At 45.4% G+C, this 26628-nt stretch overlaps 1 protein-coding gene across 1 annotated transcript in view; it reads right to left on the bottom strand.

The window, feature by feature from the left end:
- Positions 1 to 284: 284 nt before the first annotated feature.
- HCN2 (hyperpolarization activated cyclic nucleotide gated potassium and sodium channel 2) overlaps positions 285 to 26628 on the bottom strand; it is an 81450-nt gene continuing 55106 nt past the window's right edge. The window contains exons 2-8 of the mRNA XM_070931867.1: positions 25477 to 25900; positions 9946 to 10107; positions 7225 to 7443; positions 5133 to 5279; positions 3943 to 4183; positions 2564 to 2728; positions 285 to 1321 (exon numbers count right to left, since the gene is read on the bottom strand). Of these exons, the coding sequence (XP_070787968.1) occupies positions 285 to 1321; positions 2564 to 2728; positions 3943 to 4183; positions 5133 to 5279; positions 7225 to 7443; positions 9946 to 10107; positions 25477 to 25900 (2395 nt within the window). The remainder of the gene's footprint in view (positions 1322 to 2563; positions 2729 to 3942; positions 4184 to 5132; positions 5280 to 7224; positions 7444 to 9945; positions 10108 to 25476; positions 25901 to 26628) is intronic.

Genomic DNA, 26628 nt, shown 5'->3' with positions numbered 1-26628 from the left:
CTCCCTCCAGAGGCAGAAGTCCCGCCGAACTTCCCTGACACCAGATCCCATGTGCCCCAGCCCCACCTGGTTAAGCACACGACTGCACGGATCTGGGGCGCTCCTTCCCCGCTAGTATTGCAGAGCAAGTGATGGTCAGCATGACAGAAAGAGAGCCAAGAGGGGTGCCGCAGAACTTCCCCCTTGCCAGTTCATGCTGCCCCACAGCTAGGGTGAGGGGGTGGGGGGAGTCCTACCCTCCCAGCACTACCAGACGCCCCCCCACCTGCAGATTAAATCGAGGGTCACAAATTGGACGGAAGCCTAGACTTTGCTGAGTCCGTATCGGGGGCGCTAATAATGGAATCCTTGCGGGCACTGCCCGGGTCCTGTTGAATGCCCGAGGCAGCTGTCCCAGGATACGCGGCAGCCATGGTCATCTGGTGGGGCGCCCGGGGCGCCGGCCGCAATGTGGCTGGTGGGGTGTTACCGGCATTCTGGGTCGAAGTGGCCGGCGATGACGGCGAGGCCCCCTGCCCTGTGGCGAGCGAAGCGTTGGACTCGTGAGCCGAAGACGGCGGGCTCTGGCTCGGCGTCTGAGGAACGCCGTGGGGAAGGGAGGGTTGGGAGGCCGAAAGAGGCCGAGTCTCCTGGCTGAGACTGCTTGTGTGAAGAGCCTGGGTGCTCTTGTGAGCCGCCAGCCGCTGCGGCGAACCGGGCGGCTTCTGCTGAGTTAGCGAGAGCTGGGACCCCGACTGACCCTTGGCACCCCCGTAAGGGAACGTCCGGCTGGCGTGAGGGCTTTGGGAAGAGGAACTGGACACTACGGAGGGGAAGGGGCCGGCGGAAGCAACCAGCGGAGGTTGGGGAGGTGGGGGCTGCTGCTGGAGTGGGACATTCGGCTGCGGGGGCCGCGGCATGTTCTGGAACATCGGGCCACCCATTTGTTGCTGTTGCTGCTGCTGTTGTTGTAGGTTCAGCTGCTGCTGTTGGTGATGCTGTTGAAGCAAGGCTGGCGAGATGGAGAAGGCTCCGGGGAGACCTCCTTGGTACTGGAGCCGGCGGACCATCCGTGGGGAGCCGAGGCTGATTGGGCCGACCAGCGGGCTGGCCATCTGCGGGCAGAAGCTCATTGCCACGGCCTGCTGGAGGGTGGCGATCGCTGAGGTGACCTGGGGCTGAGCTGGGGTATACATGGCGGTTTGTTGTTGGAACTCGGTCTGTTGAACCATCTCCCGGTCGTACTTGACAATCTCCTGGATGATCTCGTTCTCCTGGTTGTTGAAGACGCCTGAATTGAGGTCGTGCTGCACCTTGTGCAGGAGAATGGAGTTCTTCTTGCCTGCAAGAGAAGAGTAGAAGTCGTGATTTCCTTGCATCCAAGTCCAATCTTCCAAAGGTGCTTTTTCAAAAGGCAACTGGACTTTCTTTTGTTTTGTCCTTGGAGACATTTCGCTTCTCGTCCAAGGAGCTTCTTCAGTTCTGAGTGAATGATGGTGAAGGATTTGTATTCTTTGCAGTCATCTGGTCGTTAGCACTCTCTCTGAGAGTCGTTGAGGCCACTTGGAGGTTTGTCTGTGCCTTCGGGGAACTGCTGAAAGGAGAATCCTCAGAGAGAGTGCTAATGACCAGATGACTGCAAGGAACATAAATCTTTCCATTCTCCACCATTCAGTCAGAACTGAGGAAGTTTCTTGGATTGAGAAGCGAAACGTTTTCAAGTAAAAACAAAGAAAGCCCAATTGCCTTTGGAAAAAGCACCTTAGGGACAACTGTGACCTAGATTACTGAGAATCTTCATAGACACCCAAGCACACTGACACCCTTGCATAGCACTTCCCATACCCATGGAAAACTACAGATAGTCTTATGTCTTATGTCAGATAGTCTTGACTCATGACCAGTCGCTTAGTGACTGTTAAAAGTTAGGATGGATCTACCGGGGAGAGGGAGAACTTACAACCCAGTTTCAAAGTTCCAACGGTTGCTCCCAAGTCACACGCCCACACTTTGGACTCTCGCCACCTGGGCTGCATTTACGGCTGTTTGTAGTATCCTGCAAAACCTCGAAATATCTTGAATGCAGTTAGTCCTCAACTTAGAAACATTCGTTTAGTGACTAAAGTTACACCACCATTGAAAACCACACTTACAACTGTTACAGCATCCCCGTGATTGTGTAATCAATTCAGACTTTTGGCAACTGACTTGTACTTATGACGGTTGCAGTGTTCTGGGGTCATGGGATCCCCTTTTGCGACCTTCTGACAAGCAAAGTCACTGGGGAAGTCCTAATAAATTAACAACGGTGTTACTAATTTAACAACTGCTGCAATTCACTTAACAATGGTGGCAAGAAAGTTTTTAAAAAGGGGGAAAACTCACTTAACAAAGGTCTCACTTAGCAGCAGAAATTTGGGGCTCAATTGTGGTCTTAAGTTGAGGACTACCCATTCCTCTTAACATGCAGTTCATACCTTCCAAATAAAACCTGGATGTCTTTTTTTCCCCAGTGTTTTCAACTGGGACACTGCGGCCCATCAGCCCCTACCCTTCCCTCCCCATGCCAATTCTTCCTACGTACCAATGCGATCCAGGCGATCCAGAGCAACCGTTTCAAAAGCCCGCCTCATCATGGGGTATTCCTCTAGGACCTCATTAAAATTGTCCACTGAGAGGGAATACAAGCGGCAATAGGTATCCGCACGGACACTCGCAGTTCGACGCCCTCTGGTCAGGAGGCAAATCTCTGGAGAAAAGATGAAAAAATCAACTGAATCCCAAAACTGGATTCTAAACGATTTCCCCCTTAATGATAGAAGAATATATACATTCTTTGCAGAGGTGAAATGCTCCCGGTTCGGACCGGATCGCCCGATCCAGTAGTGATGGCGGCGGGTGGTTCGGAGAACCGGTACCAAAAATCCCTGCGCCAGCTGAGCCGTGCAATCATCAAAGGCTTTTTTTTTTTACTTTTAAAAGCATTTTTTCTACAACCTCTGTGGCTGAAGAGGTTGTAGAAAAAATGCTTTTAAAAGAAAAAAAAGCCTCTGCCGATGAGGCAACTCAGCTGGGGTCATCAGAGCCTTTTAAAAGCATTTTTTTTACAATCTCTTCAGCTGAAGAGGTTGTAGAAAAAATGCTTTTAAAAGTTAAAAAAAAAAGTTGGCCATACCCACCCAGTCACATTACACCCCCCCACCAAGCCACACCCATAGAACTGGTAGTAACAAATTTTACATTTCACCACTGATTCTTTGTGAGGTTAAACCCAACTTCTTCCTGTCCTTCACAAAGATATCTACTGGATCCCACCTTGTCTTTTTTTCCTTCAACTATTTCCAGTGAAGCTGGTTACTATAAATACCACAATTTTAAATTCAGTTCTTTTCTTTTTCTTTCCTTAACCCGAAGATTAAAAAAAAATTCTTTGGGGCTATTTTGTCTTCTGGACAGTTTGGGACCTGCTCATGCCTATCCTGACAGCCATTTTGGGAACGGTCTAGTGTCTTCTGTGGAAGCCATTTTGAAAGTGAACCAAACAGCGGTGGGATCCTTCTGGTTTAACAACCGGTTTGGTGATTGCGTGCTTTGTGCATGCCTGTAACAGATGCGCGCATGCACAGTTGAACGAAAAATCACCTTCCGTGTTAGTGCTAGGGAATTAAAACAGCTGAGGCGCAGCAATCCGCTCTGCCATGCTAATCAGCTGCGAAGATAAAGGTGATTAAAGCGCAGGGGCGGGCAGGCAGGCACAGCTGATTGTCGGACCGAACTAGTTCGCTCCCAGCTGATCGTCGGAGCTACCGATTCTCCCGAACTGGTCCGAACCGGTAGAATCCCACCTCTGGAACCAAACTTATGTTCTCCAAATGCCAAGGGACCCTCATTTTAGGAAGGAAACCTGTCCCTGTGCCTTAGAATGCCACAAATATGAATGAAGAAGGCCTTGATTTATCTCACCTCCAAAGTAGGAGCCATCTGAAAGCTTCATCTCTTTATTGCCTTTTGTGAGGACACTGACCACCCCATGTTGAATGAAGTACATCTTTTTCCCGATGGTGCCTTCTCTGATGATGTAGTCCCCTGGTTGAAAGACTTCGAATCTCAGTTTGGTAAGCATGGCCGTGACAAAATTGGGGTCGGCGTTGGCAAAGAGTGGCATGGAGGCGACCAGTTTGCGACAGTTGAAGTTGACAATCTCCTGGAGAGCGACAGACACAACAAAAATGATTTACGCAAAAATAGCTTTTTCTTAAATGTTCCTTTGGGTGAAGAGAAAACAACTGCTCATTAATAGGACACAGTGCTGTTTTGGGGGAACTTTCAAGTCATCTTAAGAATGGGTGGGCTCCAACTTTTGTTTGTCTCCCTGTTTTTTTTGAAGTATGGCGTACTTTTAAGGCAGGAAGTTGGAATCTTTAATCAGTGTTTCCCAATCTTGTAATTTTAAGTTGTGTGGACTTCAGCTCCAAGAAGTTACTGCTGACTGGGGAATTCTGGGAATTGAAAGTTCATAGATCTTATCATTGCCAAGTTTCAAAAACACTGATTTAGACCAATCAGCCTTAGATAGCAGACCCCAGAAAGAGATTAACCCATGAAATGGTCTTTCAAGGTTGCCTAAGGCAGGCTACCTCAAGATATAAAGGTTCCATTTTCAAGTCTAGTCTGATGAATGGTTGCAGGAATTGGATATGTCTAGTCTAATGAAGAGAAGGACTAGGGGTGACATGATACCAGTGTTCCAATATCTCAGGGGCTGCCACAAAGAAGAGGGGGGGTGTCAATCTATTCTCCAGAGCACCTGATAGAAGAATAAGAAACAACGGATGGAAACTAATCAAAGAGAGAATCAACCTAGAACTAAGGAGAAATTTCCTAACGGTGAGAAAAATTAATCAGGGAAACAACTTGTCTCCAGAAGTTGTGAATGCTCCAACACTGGAGGTTTTTAAGAACAAATAGGACAACCATTTGTCCTAAATGGTATAGGGTTTCCTGCTTGAGCAGGGGGTTGGACTAGAAGATTTCCCAGATCCGTTCCAACTCTGTTATTCTGTTAAATTCCGCTATTGGACAATGAAGACCTTCACCCAAGATCCACCCCTTGCTTGTCCACCTTTCCCTTTTGGTGTGTGTATGAGGCTTACCTCTCGCAGTGGCTCGTTCAGTTCCTCTAGGATGCTGTCCTCATCAAACATTTTGCCCTGGTAGCGATGTTCATAGTAGTCATGGATCTTTTGCCGGAAGTCAGCTGGGAGTTTGTGGAAGGACATGTACTGTTCCACTTGTTTGTACTGCAGGAGGCAGAAGGTGGAGGAGAAATTAACTGGGAGAGCTTAAGCAGAAGGTCTCATTTCAGGAATCCAAAGGAAAGGGAAATCAAAGCAAGTCAGAGATGAATCTATTGCAGGGGTGTCAAACACAAGGCCTGTGGGCTGGATCCAGCCTGCAATGTGGTCGGATCCAGTCCATGGGGCCATCCTGGACAATGTAAGGGGCCGGCCAGTGTTGCTTCTGCCCAGTCTACCCAATGCAAAGAGGAAACATGCCAGCAGTTTGGGGAATGGCATCAAGATGGCCACACCCACCCAGCTGGCCACACCCACCCAGTCAGCCCTACCCCCTGAGGTCAACCACAGCCCTGATGCGGCCCTCAATGAAATTGAGTTTGACACCCCTGTTCTATTGCATCACAGCTGGCAAGAGCTACCCTGTTTCCCCCCAAATAAGACATCCCCTGATAATAAGCCCAATCAGGCTTTTGAGCGCATGCACTAAAATAAGCCTCCCCCCGAAAATAAGCCCTCCACGAAAATATTTAAATGCAGAGCTGGAAATCAGGTAAGATGGCAGGAGGAGCCCCATCTTGATCCACGCGCCCCAAAATAATAAGACCAACCTGAAAATAAGGCCAAGCACTTATTTCGGGGTTCAAAAAACTATAAGACAGGGTCTTATTTTCGGGAAACACGTGGCTGCTCAGGGGCCATGGAGAAAGGGAGCAGACTCAGAAAAAGAAGTTTGCCCTAAAACACTAAAGACAGAGAAAAGTAGCTATTCTAAAAAAAGGGAAAACAAGAGGCCAAATCAGATGACATGAGTTGGAATCCAAAATACAGGTAGACCTTGGCTTACAACCATTCGTTTAGGGACCAGTCGAAGTTACAATGGCACTGAAAAAAGTGACTTATAACCATTTGATCACATGACCGCTTAGTCACGTGATCAAAATTCAGATGCCTGGCAACTGACTTATATTAATGACGGTGGCAGTGTCCCAAGGTCATGGGATCAGCTCTGGTGCCCTTCTGGCAAGCAAAGTCAATGGGGAAGCCAGATTCACCTAACAACCGTTTCACTAACTTAACGTCTGCGGCGATTCACTCAACAGCGGTGGCTAGAAAAGTTGTAACTGGGGCAAAAATCCACAACTGTCTTGCTTAGCAGTTGGAATTTTGAGCTCAATTGTGGTCGTACATTGAGGATTACTTCTACTCAAACCTCTAGGGGGAAAAAAGAATATTTTAATCTATGGGCCATCCAAGTGAAAAGGGGAACAATGACTACTAATTAAAAAGATAAGGATAAGAAAAAAAAATATTATGCAGAGTATTACCAAACGTCAGCCTTCCCAGGTTGAGCAGACAGGAAATACGACCAGATGATCCAATTCTACTTTATTTTTAAACTACATTAACAGAATCTTTCAAATCTGAAAGTACAAATCTCCCACAATCTCTTTTTAGAGCCTGATATAGTTAGGGAGGTTCCTTTCTGAGTTTGTTTTTCTGCTTGTTAGCAGCTTTGGGCTCCTCCTCCTCTTCCTTTATCCGATTGTTCTCTAGGCCAGGAGCCTTCAAACTTGGCAACTTTTAAGACTTGTGGACTTCAACTCCCAGGATTTCTCAGCATGGCTGGCTGAGGAATTCTGGGAATTGAAGTCCACAAGCCTTAAAGTTGCCATGTTTGGAGACACCCCCACCCCCCACCCCCCGCTCTAGGCTGGGTGTCCTTGGGCCAGTCACTCTTTTTCAATCCTAAGAAGAAGGCAATGGCAAACCATTTTTGAAAATCTTTGTCTAGAATACATGCGTCCAGGCAGTATCTGAGAATAGGACACGACTGAATAGAAGGAAAAAAAAATACAGATTGGGAAAGAAAAAGGAACGAGAAGGAAAAAAGGGGGGAAATGAAAGAAATTACTTAAAAAAAGCAGATCGCTCCCCAAACCTCTCGTACCTTTTCTTGATACTGGCGCCGAGAGGAATCCAGAGACTGGATGAGGGCTGTGGCATGGCCGATGAACATGGCGTAGCACGTCGCGCCCACAATCATGCTCAGCATCGTCAGCCAGATGTCAGTCATGCTTTCCGGCGCCTGGCGCCCGTATCCGATGCAAAGCATGTGGCTCATGGATTTGAAGAGCGCAAAGGAATACAGCTCACTCCAGGAATCGTTCTACAGGGGAGAAATGAAAACAACTCCAGTTAAATAGACTGCCCTGCAAAGGGAATTAGACCCATGCTCGTATCTCTAAAAATTCATTCTGAGCCAGTGTTATATCAACGTCCAATCTATCTTTTTTTTTTTTTAAAGATCCAGATTTCTGAAAATAGGTTAGGAAGGGTGACATCAGAGATGGGAGGTCAAAGGAACTGAAGAAGATGCAGGAAGCCGGCTTTCATATCTAAGATGGGACTAGAACTCACAGTCTCCTGGTGATTGGCCCAAAGTCACCCAATTGGCTTTAATGTCTAAGATGGGACTAGAACTCACAGTCACCTGGTGATTGGCCAAAAATCATCCTGCTGGCTTTCATGTCTAAGGCGGGACTAGAACTCACAGTCTCCTGGTGATTGGCCCAAAATCATCCTGCTGGCTTTCATGTCTAAGGCAGGACTAGAACTCACAGTCTCCTGGTGATTGGCCCAAAGTCATCCAACTGGCTTTCATATCTAAGATAGGACTAGAACTCACAGTCTCCTGGTGATTGGCCCAAAATCATCTAATTGGCGTTCATGTCTAAGATGGGACTAGAACTCACAGTCTCCTGGTGATTGGCCCGAAGTCACCCAACTGGTTCATGTCTAAGATGGGACTAGAACTCTCAGTCTCCTGGTGATTGGCCCAAAATTACCCAACTGGTTCATTTGTAAGGCAGGACTAGAACTCACAGTCTCCAGGTGATTGTCCCAAAGTCACCCGGCTTTCATGTATAAAGAAAGATTGCAATAGTGGTGAATATCTGACGCTTGGGTGTAGGATGAGGGCGAAGGTTCATTCTCTGAGCTTGTAGGTTGGTTTCCGAACGTTTTGTTACCGGGCTTGCTGGTAACGTCTTCAGTGGAGTTTAGGGGATGTCAGGGTCGGTGTTCTTCAGGTGTGGGTGTGTCAAGTGAGGGTCTTGTGATGGGTCAGGTGTGAATCATCAATGAGAGTCTTGTGATGGGTCTTGGGATAGGGAGGTTATATCAGGTAAGGGTCATTGGGGGGGAGCGGTTATGTGGGTCAGTTGAGGGTCGGTGCCGTCTCTGGTTGGCTGTGTGGTTGAACTGGATTCTGAGAGCTCCAAAGGCTGCTTGTCGGCCAATGTGTCTGTTGATGGAATTGCTTGTGGAGTGCCTGGCTGTGTGAAGTTATAAATGCTGCAACCTACAGATAGTCCTTGACTTACAACCACAATTGAGGCAGAGTTTGACCTTTTTTTGCAATGGTCGTTAAATGAATCATTGCAATCATTAAGCGAATCCGCCTTTCCCCATTGACTTTGCTTGTTGGACGCCCTCTGGGAAGGTTAATAATAATAATAATAATAACAACAATAATGAGGAGGAGGAGGAGGGGAGGGGGAAGAGGAAGAAGAAGAAGAAGGGGAGGAGGAGGAGGAAGAGGAAGAAGAAGAGGAAGAAGAAGGAAGAAGAAGAAGAGGAGGAGGAGGAAGAGGAAGAGGAGGAAGAAGAAGAAGAAGAAGAAGAGGAGGAGGAAGGAGAAGGAGAGGAGGAAGAGGAATGAGAAGGAGGAGGAGGAGGAGGAGAAGAAGGAAAAGGAGAGGAGGAGGACGAGGAAGAGGAAGAAGAAGAAGAAGGAGGAGGAGGAGGAAGTAGAAGAGGACGAAGAAGAGAAAGAGGAAGGAGAAGGAGAGGAGGAAGAGGAATGAGAAGGAGGAGGAGAAGAAGGAAAAGGAGAGGAGGAGGACGAGGAAGAGGAAGAAGAGGAGGAGGAAGTAGAAGAGGAAGAAGAAGAGAAAGAGGAAGGAGAAGGAGAGGAGGAAGAGGAATGAGAAGGAGGAGGAGGAGAAGAAGAAGAAAAAGAAGAGGAGGAGGAAGAAGAAAAGGAGGAAGGAGAAGGAGAGGCGGAAGAAGAGGAGGAGGAAGGAGAAGGAGAGGAGGAAGAGGAATGAGAAGGAGGAGGAGAAGGAGGAGGAGAAGGAGAGGAGGAGGAGGAAGAGGAAGAGGAGGAAGAAGAAGAGGAAGGAGAAGAAGAAGAGAAGGAGGAAGGAGAAGGAAAGGAGGAAGAGGAATGAGAAGGAGGAGGAGGAGAAGAAGAAGAAGGAGAAGAAGAAGAGGAGGAGGAGGAAGAGGAGGAAGAAGAAGAGGAAGGAGAAGAAGAAGAGAAGGAGGACGGAGAAGGAGAGGAGGAAGAGGAATGAGAAGGAGGAGGAGGAGAAGAAGAAGGAAAAGGAGAGGAGGAGGAGGAGGAAGAGGAAGAAGAAGAGGAGGAGGAAGTAGAAGAGGAAGAAGAAGAGAAAGAGGAAGGAGAAGGAGAGGAGGAAGAGGAATGAGAAGGAGGAGGAGAAGAAGAAGAAGAAGAAGAGGAGGAGGAAGAAGAAAAGGAGGAAGGAGAAGGAGAGGAGGAAGAGGAATGAGAAGGAGGAGGAGGAGGAGAAGGAGAAGATGAGGAGGAGGAGGAGGACTCCTGCAGCAATCAGGACTCCCCGTTGCCTGTTTCCTTATGACTTACCACCATGCCGTTGATGGAGACCCAGCAGTCAATAGGGAAATCCTGCAGCATCGGAACGAGGAACTGGAGGCAGCCATCCCAGTGGCAAAGAAGGAGCATCATCCCAATGAGATTGATGATTCGCATCACAGCGCTGGCCAGGTCATACGTCATGTGGAATATCTGCCAAACAGAAAAATGAGTTAAATTGCAAAGAATCCCCATGTTGGAGAACGTGAGATGCTGCAGAGCAGTCTGGTGGTTGAATGTTATTCAAGAGGTTGCTGTTAGGAGTCAGAAAAATAAGTCAATATTAATGTAGTCCTTGACTTACGAACACAATGGAACCCAAAATTTCTGTTGTTAAGGGAGACATTTGTTGAGTGAGTTTTGTCCCATTCTATGACCTTTCTTGCTCCAATTGTGAAGTGAATCACTGCAGTCGGTTAACTGGTAACTCAGTTGTTAAGTGAATCTGTTTTCCCTACTGACTTTCTTATCAAGTCAGAAAAGGGGATCCCATGACCTTGGGACACACCAATGGTCATAAATAGGAACCGGTGGCCAAACGTCTGAATTTAGATCACATGACCATGGGGATGCTACAATGCTCACACTTCTGAAAAACGGTCATAAGTGTTTTTTTTCAGTGCTGTTGTAACTTCGAATGGTCACTAAATGAACTGTTGTAAATCAAGGACTACCTGTATTGTTTTATAAAGCCCTAGTAAGATCATACCTAGAATGCTGCATCCAATTTTGGTCACCCAATACAAAAAAGATGTTGAGACTCTGGAAAGAGTGCAGAGAAGAGCAACAAGGATGATTAGAGGCCTGGAAGCTGTAACATATGAAGGACGGTTGCAGGAAATAGGCATGTCTAGACTAGTCTGGACATACCTAATTCCTAATAGAGGGACACGGTGGCTCAGTGGCTAAGACGCTGAGCTTGTCGATCGAAAGGTCGGCAGTTCAGCAGTTCGAATCCCAAGTGCCGGGTAACGGCGTGAGCTCCCGTTACTTGTCCCAGCTTCTGTCAACCTAGCAGTTTGAAAGCAGGTAAAAAATGCAAGTAGAAAAATAGGGACCACCTTTGGTGGGAAGGGAACAGCGTTCCGTGCGCCTTTGGCATTGAGTCATGCCGGCCACATGACCACGGAGATGTCTTCGGACAGCGCTGGCACTTCAGCTTTGAAACGGAGATGAGCACCGCCCCCTAGAGTCAGGAATGACTAGCACATATATGCAAGGGGAACCTTTACCTTTACCTAGACTAATCTGCTGAAAAAAAGAACCGAGGCGATGTGATAGCAGTCTTTTAATGTTTGAAGGGCTGCCATATGGAAGAGGGGGGCCAATTTATTTACCAAAGCACCTGAGGGGGTTGGACTAGACCAGGGGTCTGCAACGTTAAACACTCAAAGAGCCATTTGGACCCGTTTCCCACAGAAAAGAAAACACCGGGAGCCACAAAACCCTTCCCGTGCCTGACTATTTCTTGCGCGGCCACAAAACTAGCATATGTAGTTGAATTAAACGTTCTGTTTTCTTCTGAAACTTTTCTTTTCTTGGATTTATCCATGGTTGGCCTATAGGGGTGAAAAGCTCAATAAATTGCGTGCCAGCGGGTATCACACATTGGCGGTTGTGATGCATACTTTGAGTGACAGAGAGCCGCAGCAGAGGGATGAAAGAGCCACATGCGGCTCCAGAGCTGCAGGTTGCTGACCCCTGGACTAGATGATCTTCAAGGTGACTTCCAAATCTGTTATTGTTACTGCCTCTGATCTTGGGGGCAGTTCCCAATGCTCTCCATTCAGGCTTCTCAAATGCATCTTTCCCAAATAGATCCTTTACAAATTCTATTGATCCTAATAACTAGGAATATCAAGGACTACATCTGGAATTTGGCACATTATGAGAATGTGATGACATTTTGTCAATTATTCACCCATCTTTGGCAGGGGAGAGTGAGGCTGTACCTGCCATTTTTATCTTTGTTTTTTTAAATTGATTTTATTGTGATTTCTTTGATTACTGAGCCAACCAGATTTCATACAGGTTTAATGAATTGTTATTATAATTTCTGTGCATCCTCACTAGCATTGATGATATTACCTAATCAGGCAATGAAACATCCTCAGGCAAACAACCAAGCAGAGAGAGTATCAAGGACCTCACCTTATAATTATAAATTAATATTATGGCCCAAGAATAGGATGAAGGATAGGATGCTACGAAGCATTCTTATTTCTTTATTTAAATTGCAAGGGTCACACTAGTGTGGAAGTCAGGAATTAGGTGGTATTAACAGAAAGGAAGGGGTAGGGTTTCCAAACGCTTCTTCCTTTTTTTGTTTTTAACCCCAAATTTGGGTTTGAAGAAAAATCAATTTTTCTCCTTTAGTTTAATGAAAAGAAGGACTAGGGGAGACAGGATAGCAGTCTTCCAATATCTCAGGGGCTGCCACAAAGAAGAGGGAGTCAACCTATTCTCCAAAGCACCCGAAGGCAGGATAAGAAGCAATGGGTGGAAACTAAGCAAGGAAAGAAGCAACTTAGAACTAAGGAGAAATTTCCTGACAGTGAGAACAATTAATCAGTAGAACGATTTGCCTCCAGAAGTTGTGAATGCTCCAACACGGGAAGTTTTTAAGAAGTGATTGGACAACCATTTGTCTGAAATGATATAGGGTTTCCTGCCGGAGCAGAGGATTAAATTAGAACAGGGGTCAGCAACCTGTGGTTCCGGAGCCACATGTAGCTCTTTGGGCCCGCTGCTGTGGTTCCCCTTCAGGTGATCCCACCACAGGCTGGCCCCGCCCCTCGCCCTCCCCTCCCAGTCACTCCTTGCCTGGCCTGAGAAGGTAAGGGTGATGGCGGGGGATGGAGAAGCGGCCAGGGCAGAAACAGAGAGATACAGAGAGAGGGGGAGAGAGGGAGCGAGAGAGGGAGGGAGAAGAGAGAGAGATATGTCAAAAGGATTGTGTGGTTCCCGGTGTTTTTTAACAACTGGTTCTCTGCCCTAATGACCAGCTACGTAGGCATGGCTGGGGGGTGGTCATGTGACTGGTGGAAGTGAGTGACATCGAGTTGGCCACACCCACCCAGGTTTTGTGGCTCCCGGTGTTTTCTTTTCTGTGGGAAACGGGTCCAAATGGCTCTTTGAGTATTTAAGGTTGCAGACCCCTGGACTAGATGACCTCCAAGGTCCCTTCCAAATCTGTTATTCTGTTATTTCTCTAAGCCAAACTTTGCTCTGGAGGATTTCATGTCATTTGTTTGATACCATGATGGGGAAGATCTGGGATTGGCTTGTGCTCAGATTTCTTTTTTCTATATTTTCCAGTCTAGGTGAGAACCGAAACTGGATTTTTAATTATTTTAAAAAAATTATAGAATGAAGAGTTCAAATTTAAAGAAAAAAAAAATGAAAGAAAAAAATAAAGAGAATGTTGATAAAAAATAAAAGAAAAAAAAAGATATAAAGGAATGGCTTCTGATTTCCTTTCCAACAATTATAAATCCAGATTCCACATATTTTATCCTCTCCGTTTCTGGTGGATTTTCACCCAAGTTTTAACTAGCCAGAAATAACCATAGTTATTACTTGTAGGATTAGCAAGGCACTGCTGCTACAAACAAAATTTGTATCAAAAATAAGTTATTTATTTATTGCTTCTATATTGGTTCCATATATTATTTATTATATATTTTATAAAAAATAATAAACTCAAGGTAGGGAACATATCTAATATTCCTTCCTCCACCTATTTTGTCCACAACAATCACCTTGTGAGGTTGATTGAGATGAGAGAGAAGGACTGGCCCAAAGTCACTCAACTGGCTTTCATGCCTAAGGCAGGACTAGAACTCACCGTCTCCTGGTGATTGGTCCAAAGTCACCTAACCATCTTTCATGCCTAAAGCAGGACAAGAACTCACAGTCTCCTAGTGATTGTCTTAAAGTCACCCAGCCAGCTTTCATGCCTAAGGCAGGACTAGAACTCACCGTCTCCTGGTGATTGGTCCAAAGTCACCTAACCATCTTTCATGCCTAAAGCAGGACAAGAACTCACTGTCTCCTGGTGATTGGCTTAAAATCACCCAGCCAGCTTTCATGCCTAAGGCAGGACTAGAACTCACCGTCTCCTAGTGATTGGCTTAAAGTCACCCAGCCAGCTTTCATGCCTAAGGTGGGACTAGAACTCACTGTCTCCTGGTGATTGGTCCAAAGTCACTCAACCATCTTTCATGCCTGAGGCGGAACTAAACCATCACCTAGTGATTGTCTTAAAGTCACCCACCTAGCTTTCATGCCTAAGGTGGGACTAGAACTCACTGTCTCCTGGTGATTGGCTCAAAGTCACCCAGCCAGTTTTCATGCTTAAGGTGGGACTAGAATTCAGAGTTTCCGGGTTTCTAGCTGGGTGCCTTAACCACAAGACCAGGGGTGTCAAACTCGATTTCACTGCGGGCCATATCAGGGTTGTGTTTGACCTCGGGGGGCCGGGGTGGGTGTGGCCAACTCGATGTCACTCTTGTCAAGGGTACCTGTGGTGGCCCAAGCGTTCTGCCAGCGAAAACAGGCACCGCGTGCGGCCCTTCTGAGCTCCGTTTTCACTGCCAGAGGGTCACAGGAGGCCGCAGCAGCCAAAAACGGAGCTCTGGAGCCTGTTTTCGTTGGCAAAAGCACCACGGGCCAGTCCTTGGCTGTTTCCAGGGCAGCCCCGCGGGCCAGATCTAAGTACCCCAGCGGGTTGGATCCGGCCCCCGGGCCTCGAGTTTGACACCCCTGCACAGGCTAAACAGATTCTCAGATTTTAAATCTTTTTAAAATCCAAAATAAACAGTATTATGATTTAATGCAATGCCCTTATTTATTCCTGCAAGGAGGTAAGACAATAGGCACTTAAAAGTGGAAATGACTCGCCACACTGATGCACAATGATAATGCATTTTGCATTCCTTCTGTCACCGTCTCTGGTCTACCCAGGACACGGAAAGCTCTGTCTGCGCCATGCACGGAAGCCTCTTCCGAGGAGCAACTTGTAAATCTCATTAAAATATTGTAAAATGTCCCCTAAAACGGAAACGACGAGAGAAATTTTATTTTGCTTTTTTTTTTTTTTTAAACCGGAGGATACTAATAAGGAACTGAAGCATTTTCAAAGCAAGGAACCCCCCCATGCCTCGAAGGCTGAAGCTAACAAGTTCTTGTTTTCAATGGGGAAAAATAAATAATGCTGCCATTAATTTAGTGGCGTAATTTGTAAGCTCTGCGACAAATTAAAAAGAATGGGAACCGGAGAGTTGTTACAATCCTCCATCTGCAGCTTGCTCACCAATCCCCATCGGAAAAAAGCTTGTTTACCTTCCTACGCAGAAGCTGAGACCAAATTTGAACTGGTCACCTCAAGTGATTCAGAGGCGGAAAAAAAAAATTCTCTTCGGCCTCCTAAAGCTGCCTGGAGAAATTCAAAGCACGTTCACACACGGCAGGCGGCCATCTATGCAAGATGAGTAGAGAATTTCAAATCCAGGATCTTCGGATGAGAATCTTATTGAGCCATTGGCCCACCTGGATACCGACAGTCCTCGACTTATGACAATAGTCAAGACCAAAATTTCTGCTGCCTAAGTGAGACAGCGATTTTTGGCCCCGTTTTACGACCTTTCTTGCCACCGTCGTTAAGTGAACTGTTGCAGTTGTTATAGCAACATGGTTTTTAAGTGAATCTGGCTTCCCCATTGACTTTGCTCATCAGAAGGTCGCAAAAGGGGATCATGTTACCCAGGATGCTGCAACCGTCATAAATATGAAACAGTTGTCCAATGTCTGAATTTTGATCACGTGACCATGATAGATGCTACAACGGTCGTAAGTGTGAAAAACGTTCATGTCATTTTTTTTTCATTGCCATTGTAACTTCAGATGGCCACTAAGTGAACTGTTGTAAGTGGAGGACTACTTATATGTGGTTGGAAAAAAAAAAGAGCACCCCACTTCCAGGATCATGTCTTAGAGAAAAAAAACCACATGTGCAAATAGTCCTCCACTTACGACTATCGCTTTAACAAACTTAAATTTATGACTGTGCTGAAAAAAGTGACTTAGGAGACAATGTCACCTCTTTTACTTTGACTGGCAAGTGTTGTATATAGTATTCCCAATTTCTTTTGCTCCAATAGATATTTATGTTGTCTCTTAATATGAACTTTTTGTAGACATATAATCTCTAATTTTAATTTTTCTAATTTACTAAATATTCTTCTTCTGGATTCACTGAATGACCTTGGCAAAATAGGTCATTAAATCAGGTGCAACTCATTCAATGACCACCTGACTGAGCGACAGTCCCAACCGTGGTCATAAATCAAGGACTATCGGTAGAGAAACTCAAGAGCCCAAAGATATATTTATATATTTTAAAGAAAAAGCCAGTTCCCAGTAGCAAGATCTATGGCCAATTAAACTCTACTGCCAACGGTTGAAAACTTTGCTAAAGGCTGGGAATAACCATTGAACGGTGCAATTTTACAATCTTTCTACCCAGCAGTTAAATTCATGCAAGATGATAAATGGGGAAAGCTCAGTTCTAACCCTCTGATTTATTGACTCAGTGGATGGAGAAGGGATATCAGCTAACAGTAAAAATGTCAACAATTGATCTCAAGCATATGATGCTAAAGTACAAAGGTTCTCCGAAAGTAAAAATAGACAATGAAAACCAACATTTCCTTTCCTTATTTTGCTTCTTATTTTCGATTTGCATTTTCATCCCCCCCCTTTTTTTTTGACTCTCCTAGGGGAATGAAAAAAATATTCCCTGCAGATTTACATCTGCCGCTGTATATTGACACATTAACTTCCTATAATTATAATTTATCACCTTTATAAGGCAGCTGCAAGCACAAAATGTTTCTTTCGATTGACTGGACCCTATCGGGGGCTTCACTGAAGAAGCAACTGTGCTGTTTTGGCTGTGTAATTTGGGTGCTTTATTACTCTTGACAGCGATTTGATTATTTGTTCTTTCTTGCAGAGTTTGCCATGGGTTTCCCAGGCACCCCCAGATCTTGCACAATGATACAGGTATTCCTCGATTTACGACCATTCAGTTAGCAACCGAAGTTACAAAGGCACTGAAAAAATATGACCATTTTTCACACTTATGACTGTTGCGGCATCCCCATGGTCATGTGATCGAAATTCAGATGCTTGGCAACTGACTCATATTTATGACAGTTGCAGTATCCTGGGGGTCATGTGATCCCCTTTTGCGACCATCTGAAAACCAAAATCAACAGGGAAGCCAGATTCACTTAGCAACCATGGTATTAATTTAATAACGGCAGTGATTCACTTAACGACTGTGGTGAGAAAGGCTGTAAAATGAGACAAATCTCCCTTAACAAGTGTCTCACTTAGCAACAGAAATTCTGGGCTCAGTTGTGGTTGTTAAGTCGAGGACTCCCTGTACAATCGTATTAACTAAACATCTGCAGTGATTCACTTAACAACCGTGGCAAGAAACGTCGTCAAATGGGACAAAACTCGCTTAACAAATGTCTCACTTAGCAACAGAAATTCTGGGCTCAATTATGGCCGTAAGTCGAGGACTCCCTGTATTGAAGATCACCTAACTAGTAGTTGTTGGCAAAACAGCTCAAGGTTTGCAAACCGCACCTAGCTGAAAAACCTCAATCCTACCACTAGATGGCAGCAACGTGGAGAATTTCTCTCCATCTCCATTGCCTTGGATGGATTTTTAAAAATCCTATTTTATAGCAATCTTTTTCTGAGTAAGCAAACCTCCCTCCCAGCAGCTGTTTTGAACCCCTGTTATTAAAATTCCACAACTGTCACAAGTTTGCCAATTCCCCTAAATTCACACGCACCTGCCAGGCTCTCTCCATCAGGATCAACATCACAGATTCTCAAAGCCTTCAGAAGGAGCCTCGTGATGTCAATTAGGAAATCACAAGCCATATACGGTCAGATGTGTATAGGTATTTCTCGGCTTACTAACTCAGTTGAGCCCCAAATTCCTGTTGCTAAGCAAGGCAGTTGCTAAGTGAGCTTTTGCTAATAATAATAATAATAATAATAATAATAATAATAATAATAATAATAATAATAATATATTGTTGTCCCGATTATAATTGGAGCCCTTGGAGCAATACCCAAAGGGCTACCTCGCTATTTAGAAATTCTAAATTTACAGGACTTGAACATTTTGACTCTACAAAAAACCACTTTACTCAGAACAGTTTACATCCTGCGACGATATCTTAATAGTTCCTAGGTCCTTAGTTAGGACTCGAGCTGCTGAGATATTAACCAGCCTCAAAGGCTGTGAATTTCACTAAAGATTAAATAATAACAACAACAACAACAACAACAACAACAACAACAACAACAACAACGACCTGGCCATCGAAACTACACGGCTATGGATGAAACATATAACAGTAATACCGATTGTCATCGGGGCACTTAGTACCATGTCTAAGAATTTTATAACATACATTGGCAAATTGCAGCTTCCTGCAATAACACCAGCGGAACTGCTAAAAACTGCTCTACTTGGAACAACGTACATCTTAAGAAGGTACTTGGTTGATACCTAGGATGGTGGCAGCAACCCGTATCAACCATTAGCACCAGTCAATGGTATTTGTGATGCATTTTTGAATGTTCAGTTGACTTGAGTTTCATATTTAATGAATAAAGATAATAGTAATAATATAATAAATAATAAAAACTCAGTTGTCTGAGTTTCATGTTTAATGAATAAAGTAAATAATAATAATAACTTTATTGTCATTGTACATGTATACACAGTATACCCATACAACGAAATCCACTTAACACCCAAAGACCAGGTCCAACACACATAACAATCCCCATCCACCACAAATTCCCCACCCCTAAACCACCCAAACATCCACACAACAGACACACACAACAGTTAAGTGAATCCAGCTGGCTTCCCTGTTGACTTGGCTCTGGGATGTCAAACTTGATTTCATCAAGGGCCGCGTCAGGGTTGTGTTTGATCTTGGAGGGGCTGAAGGGGGGCGAGGGGGGGCTGACCAGCTCGATGTCACTCATCGAGGCTCCACTTTTGGCTGCGACGATCTCCTGCAGCCTTCTGCCAGCAAAAACGGAGCTCCATTTGCGCTGGCAGAGGCACCGTGGGCTGGTCCGTTGCTGTTTCCAGGGTGAGCCCACGGGTCAGATTTGGCCCACAGGCCTCGAGTTTGACACCCCTGACTTGGCTTGTTCGGAAGGTGATCGCATGACCCTGGGACACTGCAGTGGTCATAAATATGAAGCACTTGCCAAGCGTCCAAATTTTGACCCTGGAAAGGCTACAACAGTCACAAGTATGAAAAAAATGGCCATAAGTCACTTTTTTTTCAGTGCTGTTGTAACTTTGGTCACTAAATGAACTGTCGTAAGTCGAGGACTGCCTGTATACATGCAGGAAGGCTCTCTTGTCCACCCACCCCCAGCAAATCTCATCTTGCTAGGGTTAAAATTGCCCGATTCCTCTCCACTTTTCTTTCAATTTACCGGTGTTACAACTGCTTTTTTTCCCCCCGTTTTAAGCTCAGCAGCCAGCCAGCTCTTTCCGTGTAGAAATTCTGCACAGAAAACACACTTTTTTTCTTTTTTGTGTTACTAACAGAAGGTCATTGCACCTTGCAGAAAAAAAAAGACCAATTTTCTGAAAGCCGCATTTCCTGGAAAATCTGGTGATGACAGAACCAGTTCAGTGAGAGGTTTTCTGGCTTCTGCAGGGAGCAGCCTCCCCAATTATGGAAACCTTTTTAAAAAACAAAACAAAACAAGGAGTTTCAAGGAAAATGGTGCTTACGGCTGCCGCTCTGTTTTTATGACATAGGATGCATTTTGTTCCCCTCTACGGGAAGTCCTCGAGTTACAACAGTTTGTTTAGTGACCGTTCAAAGCTACAACGGCACTGAAACAAATGACCTTTGGCTATTTTTCACACTTAGGAACCGTTGCAAGCATCCCCGTTGGTGACGTGATTTGCATTCGAATGCCTGATGACTGGTTTATATTTACGACGGTTGCAATGTCCTGAGGGTGGGGGGGGGGGTGTGTCACGGGATCCCCTTTTGCGACCGCCTGCCAAGCGAAGTCAATGGGGAAGCCGGATTTACTTAACAACCGTGTTACTAATTTAACAACTGCTGTGATTCACTTAACAATTGTGGCAAGAAAAGTCGTAAAATGGGAGAAAACTCACTTAACAAATTGTTTCACTTAGCAACATAAATTCTGGGCACCGTTGTGGTCGTAAATCAAGTATGTATTTTATTGTAGGCTGCCACTCTTGTGAGATGGATGGGGGGAAGCGGGCTAGGTAAATTAAATAAATAGTAAAATCTGTTGAGAGTCAGTGGGGTTGTGGGCGAAGGATGTGGGTTACCATATGCCAGGGATGCGTTGGTGCAAGAGAGGGCACCTTTTCAGTCTTTGGAACTTGCTCCTCAAATCTCTCCTTTTGCTTCTCTTTTCTCCCTTTTAAAGCATCCCTTGCTTTCTTCCCCTCTTCCTTCCTTCCTGTTCCCTTTAATTAAAAGTAATTTTAACTCAAAAGCAATCTGCTGAACTTGGTTTTATCTTAACCATTAATGCAAGCTATAATTTGTGCAGCGATATCTGAATAGTTAAAATTGGAGTCTTGCTGACAGGTGAATAGTTAACAGTATTCCCATCATTTTTTTTTTAAAAAAAATCTGTTTTAAATCTGTTTCAACTTCGGTTGAAAAAAAAATGAAGTGGAATGGGGGCAGATGAGCTTTCGTGCAGTTGAAATGTAAGAGTGCATTTTGGGAAGGAAGGGAGTGGAAGGGAAGAGAGAAGAAGAGAGGGGGGAGAGGAGGGAGAGGAAGAGAGAGGGAGAAAGAGAAGGGGAGGGGAGAGGGGTAAGAAGAGAGAGCAGAAGGAGGGGAGGGGAGAGGAGAGAGAGGGGAGGAGAGAGAATAAAAAAGAGGAGAGAGGAGAGGAGAGGGAGTGGGGGGAAAGAGGGGAGGGGGAAGGGGAGAGGGGAGGGGGAAGGGAAGAGGGGAGGGGAGATGAGACAGAAGAGACAAGAGAAGGGAGACTAGGGAAGGGGAAAAGAGTAGGGGAGAGAGGAGACTAGGGAAGGGGAGGGGAGATGAGGCAAGAAGAGACAAGAAGATTCGGCAGAAGTGGGAGGGAGGGGAGAGGGAGGGGAGGGGAGAATAGGGGAGAGGAGATAAGGCTGGAAGAGGCAGGAAAGGGGAGGACAGGAAAGAAAAGAAGGGGGGCCAGGGGGGTGGGAGAAAGAGTGGGGAGGGGAGGGGAGAAGAGATGAGGGGAGAAGAGACAGCAGAAGGGAGGAGAGAGGAGGGGAGAGAAGGGGGAGGGGGAGAAAGTAGGGGAGAGGGAAGAGGAGGGAAGAGGAGATGAAACCTGAAGAGATAGAAGAGGGGAGGAAAAAGAAGGGAAGGGAAAAAGAGAGGGGAGGGAGAGAGGGGAGGGGAAGGGAAGAGTGGAGAAGCAAAGTCAGCTGGGGAAGCTGAAGTCGTCAGTCATCCTGCGATGTCTCATTTAATGACCATTACAACAAAAAGACTGTAAAATTAGACGCGATCCCCCGATGCCTCGCTTAATGACTGTACCGCTTAATGACGAATTTCCCAGTCCCTATTGTGGTAAGTCGAGGATTACCTATAGCGAGTAACCCACTAAGTTCAATCACTTAGTCATATTCCCCCAATCTGAGCCTGTTAAGGGAGGCCTTAAACCCTTCTCTGCATTATAAAGCTGGCTAAATCCCCAAACTGCCACAAACCTCAGCTCACACATCCTTCAGCCAGGGCCAGGTGGTCCAAATCTTGGGAGAGTGGATTCGGACTTACGACTGGGAGATTTGCTTAACGAGTGCTGTAAAAAATGGTCGAAAAAGTTTGGACATGCGGTGCCTCGATTTACGACTGCCAGTGACTTAGGAGCAGGATTCCTGTCCTAATTATGGTCGTAAATTGAGGATTACGTATATCTGGCAACTAGCTGGATCCTGACAGTCCTCAACTTACAACCATTTGTTTAGACACCGTTCGACGTTACAATGGCACTGAAAAAAGTGACTTATGACTGGTCCTCACATTTATGACCATCACAGATTCCCCAAGGTCACACAATCAAAATTCCAATGCTTGGCAACGGGTATGTATTTACAATAGTTGCAGCATCCTGGAGTTACGTGATCGCCATTTGTGACTTTACCAGTCGGCTTCCAACAACAAAGTCAATGGGGGAAGCTAGATTTGCTTAACGATGTGACTCACTTAACAACTGCAGTGATTTGCTTAACAACCGTGGCAAAAAAAGAAAATTGTAAAATCAGGCGCAAATCACTTAACAACCACCTTGCTTAGCAGCAGAAACTGGGGCTCAAATGTTGGTTATAATTCGAGCACTACCTGTACGCCGGTAGTATTTAGCAAAAATAAGAAAATGATGGGCAGTTCCAATTTGGTATTGATTTCTTGTGGTATGGGTGGCTTGGATGGTTATTTGGTTAATTTATATTTCCTAGCCTAACCTGGGATTTCCTTCCCATCCAAGTCCAACCCCAGTCCAACCCTGCTTAGCTTCCAAACTCAGGCATTGTTTTACTTTTGACAGCTGGGCATGATGGCAGTTGCAGGAATAACAGAATAACAGTTGGAAGGGCTTACACCAGCCCAATGTCTGTTTTTTTTCCAACATAGACCATCCAGTCCTTAAATGGCTGGATGGACTGGACATTAACATTTGAACTACTATAAGTCCATGTATTTACCATATGCTAAATAAATAAAGTGGGAAGGGACCTTGGAGGTCTTCTAGTCCAACCTCCTGCTCAAACAGGAGATTCTCTATCATTCCAGACAAATGGGTGTCCAATCTCTTCTTGAAAACCTCCAGTGATGGAGGCCCCACAACTTCTGGAGGCAAGCTGGTTCCACTGATTAATTGTTCTCGCTGTCAGGAAATTTCTCCTTAGTTCTAGGTTGCTTCTCTCCTTGATTAGTTTCCATCCGTTGCTTCATGTTGCTGTGAAAATATTTACAGACCCCTCACATCCTGGACATAAATTGTTTCAACTCCTACCCTCAAAACGACGCTATAAAGCACCGCACACCAGAACAACTAGACACAAGGACAGTTTTTTCCCCGAACGCCATCACTCTGCTAAACAAATAATTCCCTCAACACTGTCAAACTATTCACTAAGTCTGCATTACTATTAATCTTCTCATCGTTCCTATCACCCATCTCCTCCCACTTATGACTGTAACCTTGTTGCTTGTATCCTTACAATTTATATAGACTGTTTCCTAATATGATTTGATTGCTTATTTGTACCCTATGATTATCATTAAGTGTTGTACCTTAGGATTCTTGATGAATGTATCTTTTCTTTTTATGTACACTGAGAGCATATGCACCAAAGACAAATTCCTTGTGTGTCCAATCACACTTGGCTAATAAAGAATTCTGTTCTGTTCTGTTCTGTTCTGTTCTGTTCTGTTCTGTTCTGTTCTGTTCTGTTCTGTTCTATTCTATTCTATTCTATTCTATTCTATTCTATTATGTCCATGTCCATGTCCATGTCCATGTCCATGTCCATGTCCATGTCCATGTCCTGCTTTCAGGTGCTTTGGAGAATAGGTCAAGCCTCTATTGTTGTGGGTGCGCCATCACTGGAGGTTTTTTAAAGAAGATATTGGACAGCCATTTGTCTGAAATGGTATAGGCCGGGGTCTCCTGCGTGAGCAGGGGGTTGGACTAGAAGACCTCCAAGGTCCCTTCCAACTCTGTTATTCTGTTCCGTTCTCTTTGCCCGTCCACTGCATCCTTTGGAGACTCAGATCTTTTGAAGCATCTTTTGACAAAAGGGGACGGACTGGAAGATGCGAACGACTTCAGTCAGTAGTAATAAACAATTCGGAAAGAATTGGTGAGCACCTTTTCAGACTCACCAATGTTATTGCAATGGTGGCTTTCAAAAACCTAAAGGCTTTTTAACATCATTAAAGTTAGTTTGAAAAGGCGCTTCCTAACTCCTGCTTTTTTGCACGACCAATCTTTTCCTTGCATCTTTGTTTCACCAAGTTCGACATACTGTACACTCAACTCACACGCTTTCTTGAAATGAGACGGTTTTTAAAGATAAACTTCTCAACAGGACTAGGAGCATAGTGATGAATGAACATTAAAGCCAGGCCTCTTTTTTTTTTAAAAAAAAGATATTTTGAAGAAAAATAAAGAAATAGCAAGTGGAGCTGTTGAAAACAAAGACCCCAGGTTCTCCCATTGCGCAGATTTTTTAGCAATGTCTTGGGCTCCCCAAAATATCCCATTGAAGTGATTTAGCATCCTAGCTGTGAGGATTCTTCTAGTACAGTGTTTTTCAACCTTGACCACTTTTAAGATGTGTGGACTTCAACTCCCAGAATTCCCCAGCTAGCATGATGGAAGTCCACACATCTTAAGGTTGGCATGGGAATTCTGGGAGTTGAAGTCCATCCATCTTAATCTTGGTTTAGGCATCCTGGGAGTTGAAGTCCACCCATCTATAGTTGGAATTCTGAGAGCTGAAGTTCATGCATCTTATAGTTGGCTTGGGACTTCTGGGAGTTGAAGTCCACACATCTTAAAAGTTGTCAAGTTGAGAAACACTGCTCCAATCAATCCATGTTCGAATGGCCATACCTACCGGGGTGGCCATGTGGGGAACATGCCCATCTTCATGCCTGTCAAATTCCAAATAGGACTCTCAACTCAAAAAAAAAAAAAAAAGGAGTGGGGGGGATGTTGGGTCCTTGGTGCTCTCTGAACTTGGTGTTTTTCTTCCAGGCATTTCATTACCCAACTAGGTAACAGCATCAGTGCAGTAATGGCACCTCTGCAAGAAAACCAGAAAGCCTTCTGCCACCAAGGGCCTCCCACCGGCCAGTACGCTCCCACAGAGAGGGGCTCCCTGGGGTGCCGTCGGTCATACAATGTCGACTGGCAGCCCCCAGGGGGAGAGCTTTCTCTGTGGGAGCACCTGCCCTCTGGAACGAGCTCCCCCCGGACATACGGACGATTCCGGATTTACGTACTTTCCGCCGGGCCCTCAAGACTTTTTTATTTCAACAAGCCGGGCTGGCCTAACTTCTCCAATTGTTTTAATTTTAATTTTAAATGGGGTATTTTAATTGTTGGGCCAAATTGTTTAATATATTTTAAATTGCTTTTAAATTTCTGTATTCTGTTTTTTTACTTTTGGCTGTTCACCGCCCTGAGTCGTTCGGGAGAAGGGCGGTATATAAATTTAAATATAAATAAATAAATAAATAAAAAATCAACAGCTACAAATATTCTCTTCTATAAATAATGGGACGCTTCTCTCTTTTTTTTTTTAAATGCCCCCAAATCGCAATAGGCACTCCTTGGAAGGCTCTGTGAAAATTTCATCCATGATGGATCTCTCGCAGCTTCAAGCATGGCTCTTACCTCTTCCCACTGGTGAATGTAGCGGATTAGACGGGAGAGACGTAGTAGCCGCAGGAGACTCAAAATTTTGGTGAAGCGGACGATGCGCAAGGCGCGAGCGGTCTTGTACATCTCGGAATCCATGCCCTTCTCCACAATGAGGAAGATATAATCCACAGGAATGGAGGAGACAAAGTCCACCACAAACCAGGTCTTCAAGTACTTCTTCTTGATCCGCTCGGGATCCAGAATGATCTCCGTATTGTCTTCGATGACGATGCCCGTCCGGAAGTTCATAACCAGGTCCATGAGGAAGAAGGTGTCCGACACCACGTTGAAGACGATCCAGGGAGCTGTGGTCTCCTCTTTGAAGAAGGTGATGCCGACGGGAATGATGATCAGGTTGCCCACCATGAAAAGCAACATGGTGAAGTCCCAGTAGAACCTGGAATGAAAGGAAGAACATGGGAATCAAGACAAGGGAGAACATCGGAGCAAGCCATAGGTCAGTGATGGCTAACCTTTTTGCCATCGCGTGCCAAAAGTGTGGGGAGCACAGGGGGGTTCACACACACACATGCCCACATCCATAATTCTACGCCCCCCCCCGGTGAATGCGTGCAACACCTCCTCCACGCTCACCCCGCTTTTGGCACGCAATGCCATTGTGGGCCCAATAGGCCTGTTTTTCGCTCTCCCCAGTTGGGAAACATGCTGTTTCAGGCCTCCCCAGGCTCCTAGAAAGGCTCTGGAGTCTGGGGAGAACAAAAAACGGGCCTTCTCCACGCCCCCAAGGGCCTCGGAGGCTGGAAACAGTGTGTTTCATGACTTCTGGTGGGCCCAGAAGGCCCAAAAATCAGCTGGCCAGCGCGCACGTGTATGCCAGAACTGAGCTCGTGTGCCCACTGATATCGCTCCGTGTGCCACCTGTGGCACGCGTGCCATAGGTTCGCCATCACAGCTATAGGTCAACGTTTGCTCACCACAACCTTAAGACATTGAGTGGATGCATTCAGATAGTATATTAAATTTGGTCTGCATTTACCTAAAGTTTGCTTTTTTTCAAGAGGATCTAGGTGGGTTTTCTGTGCAACTTAAGAATGCTGGTTTATGCTTTGTGTTAGAACATAGAATATTCTATAGCAGGGGTTCCCAACTTTTTCCATACCCCAC

The sequence above is a fragment of the Pituophis catenifer genome, unplaced genomic scaffold, assembly GCF_029215685.1.
Source record: "Pituophis catenifer annectens isolate HBS135680 unplaced genomic scaffold, rPitCat1.0.hap2 SCAF_1, whole genome shotgun sequence".
In the NCBI taxonomy this organism is placed as follows: domain Eukaryota; kingdom Metazoa; phylum Chordata; class Lepidosauria; order Squamata; family Colubridae; genus Pituophis; species Pituophis catenifer.
Note: the sequence above shows the minus strand (reverse complement) of the source record. Positions and strands in the feature narration are given on the sequence as shown.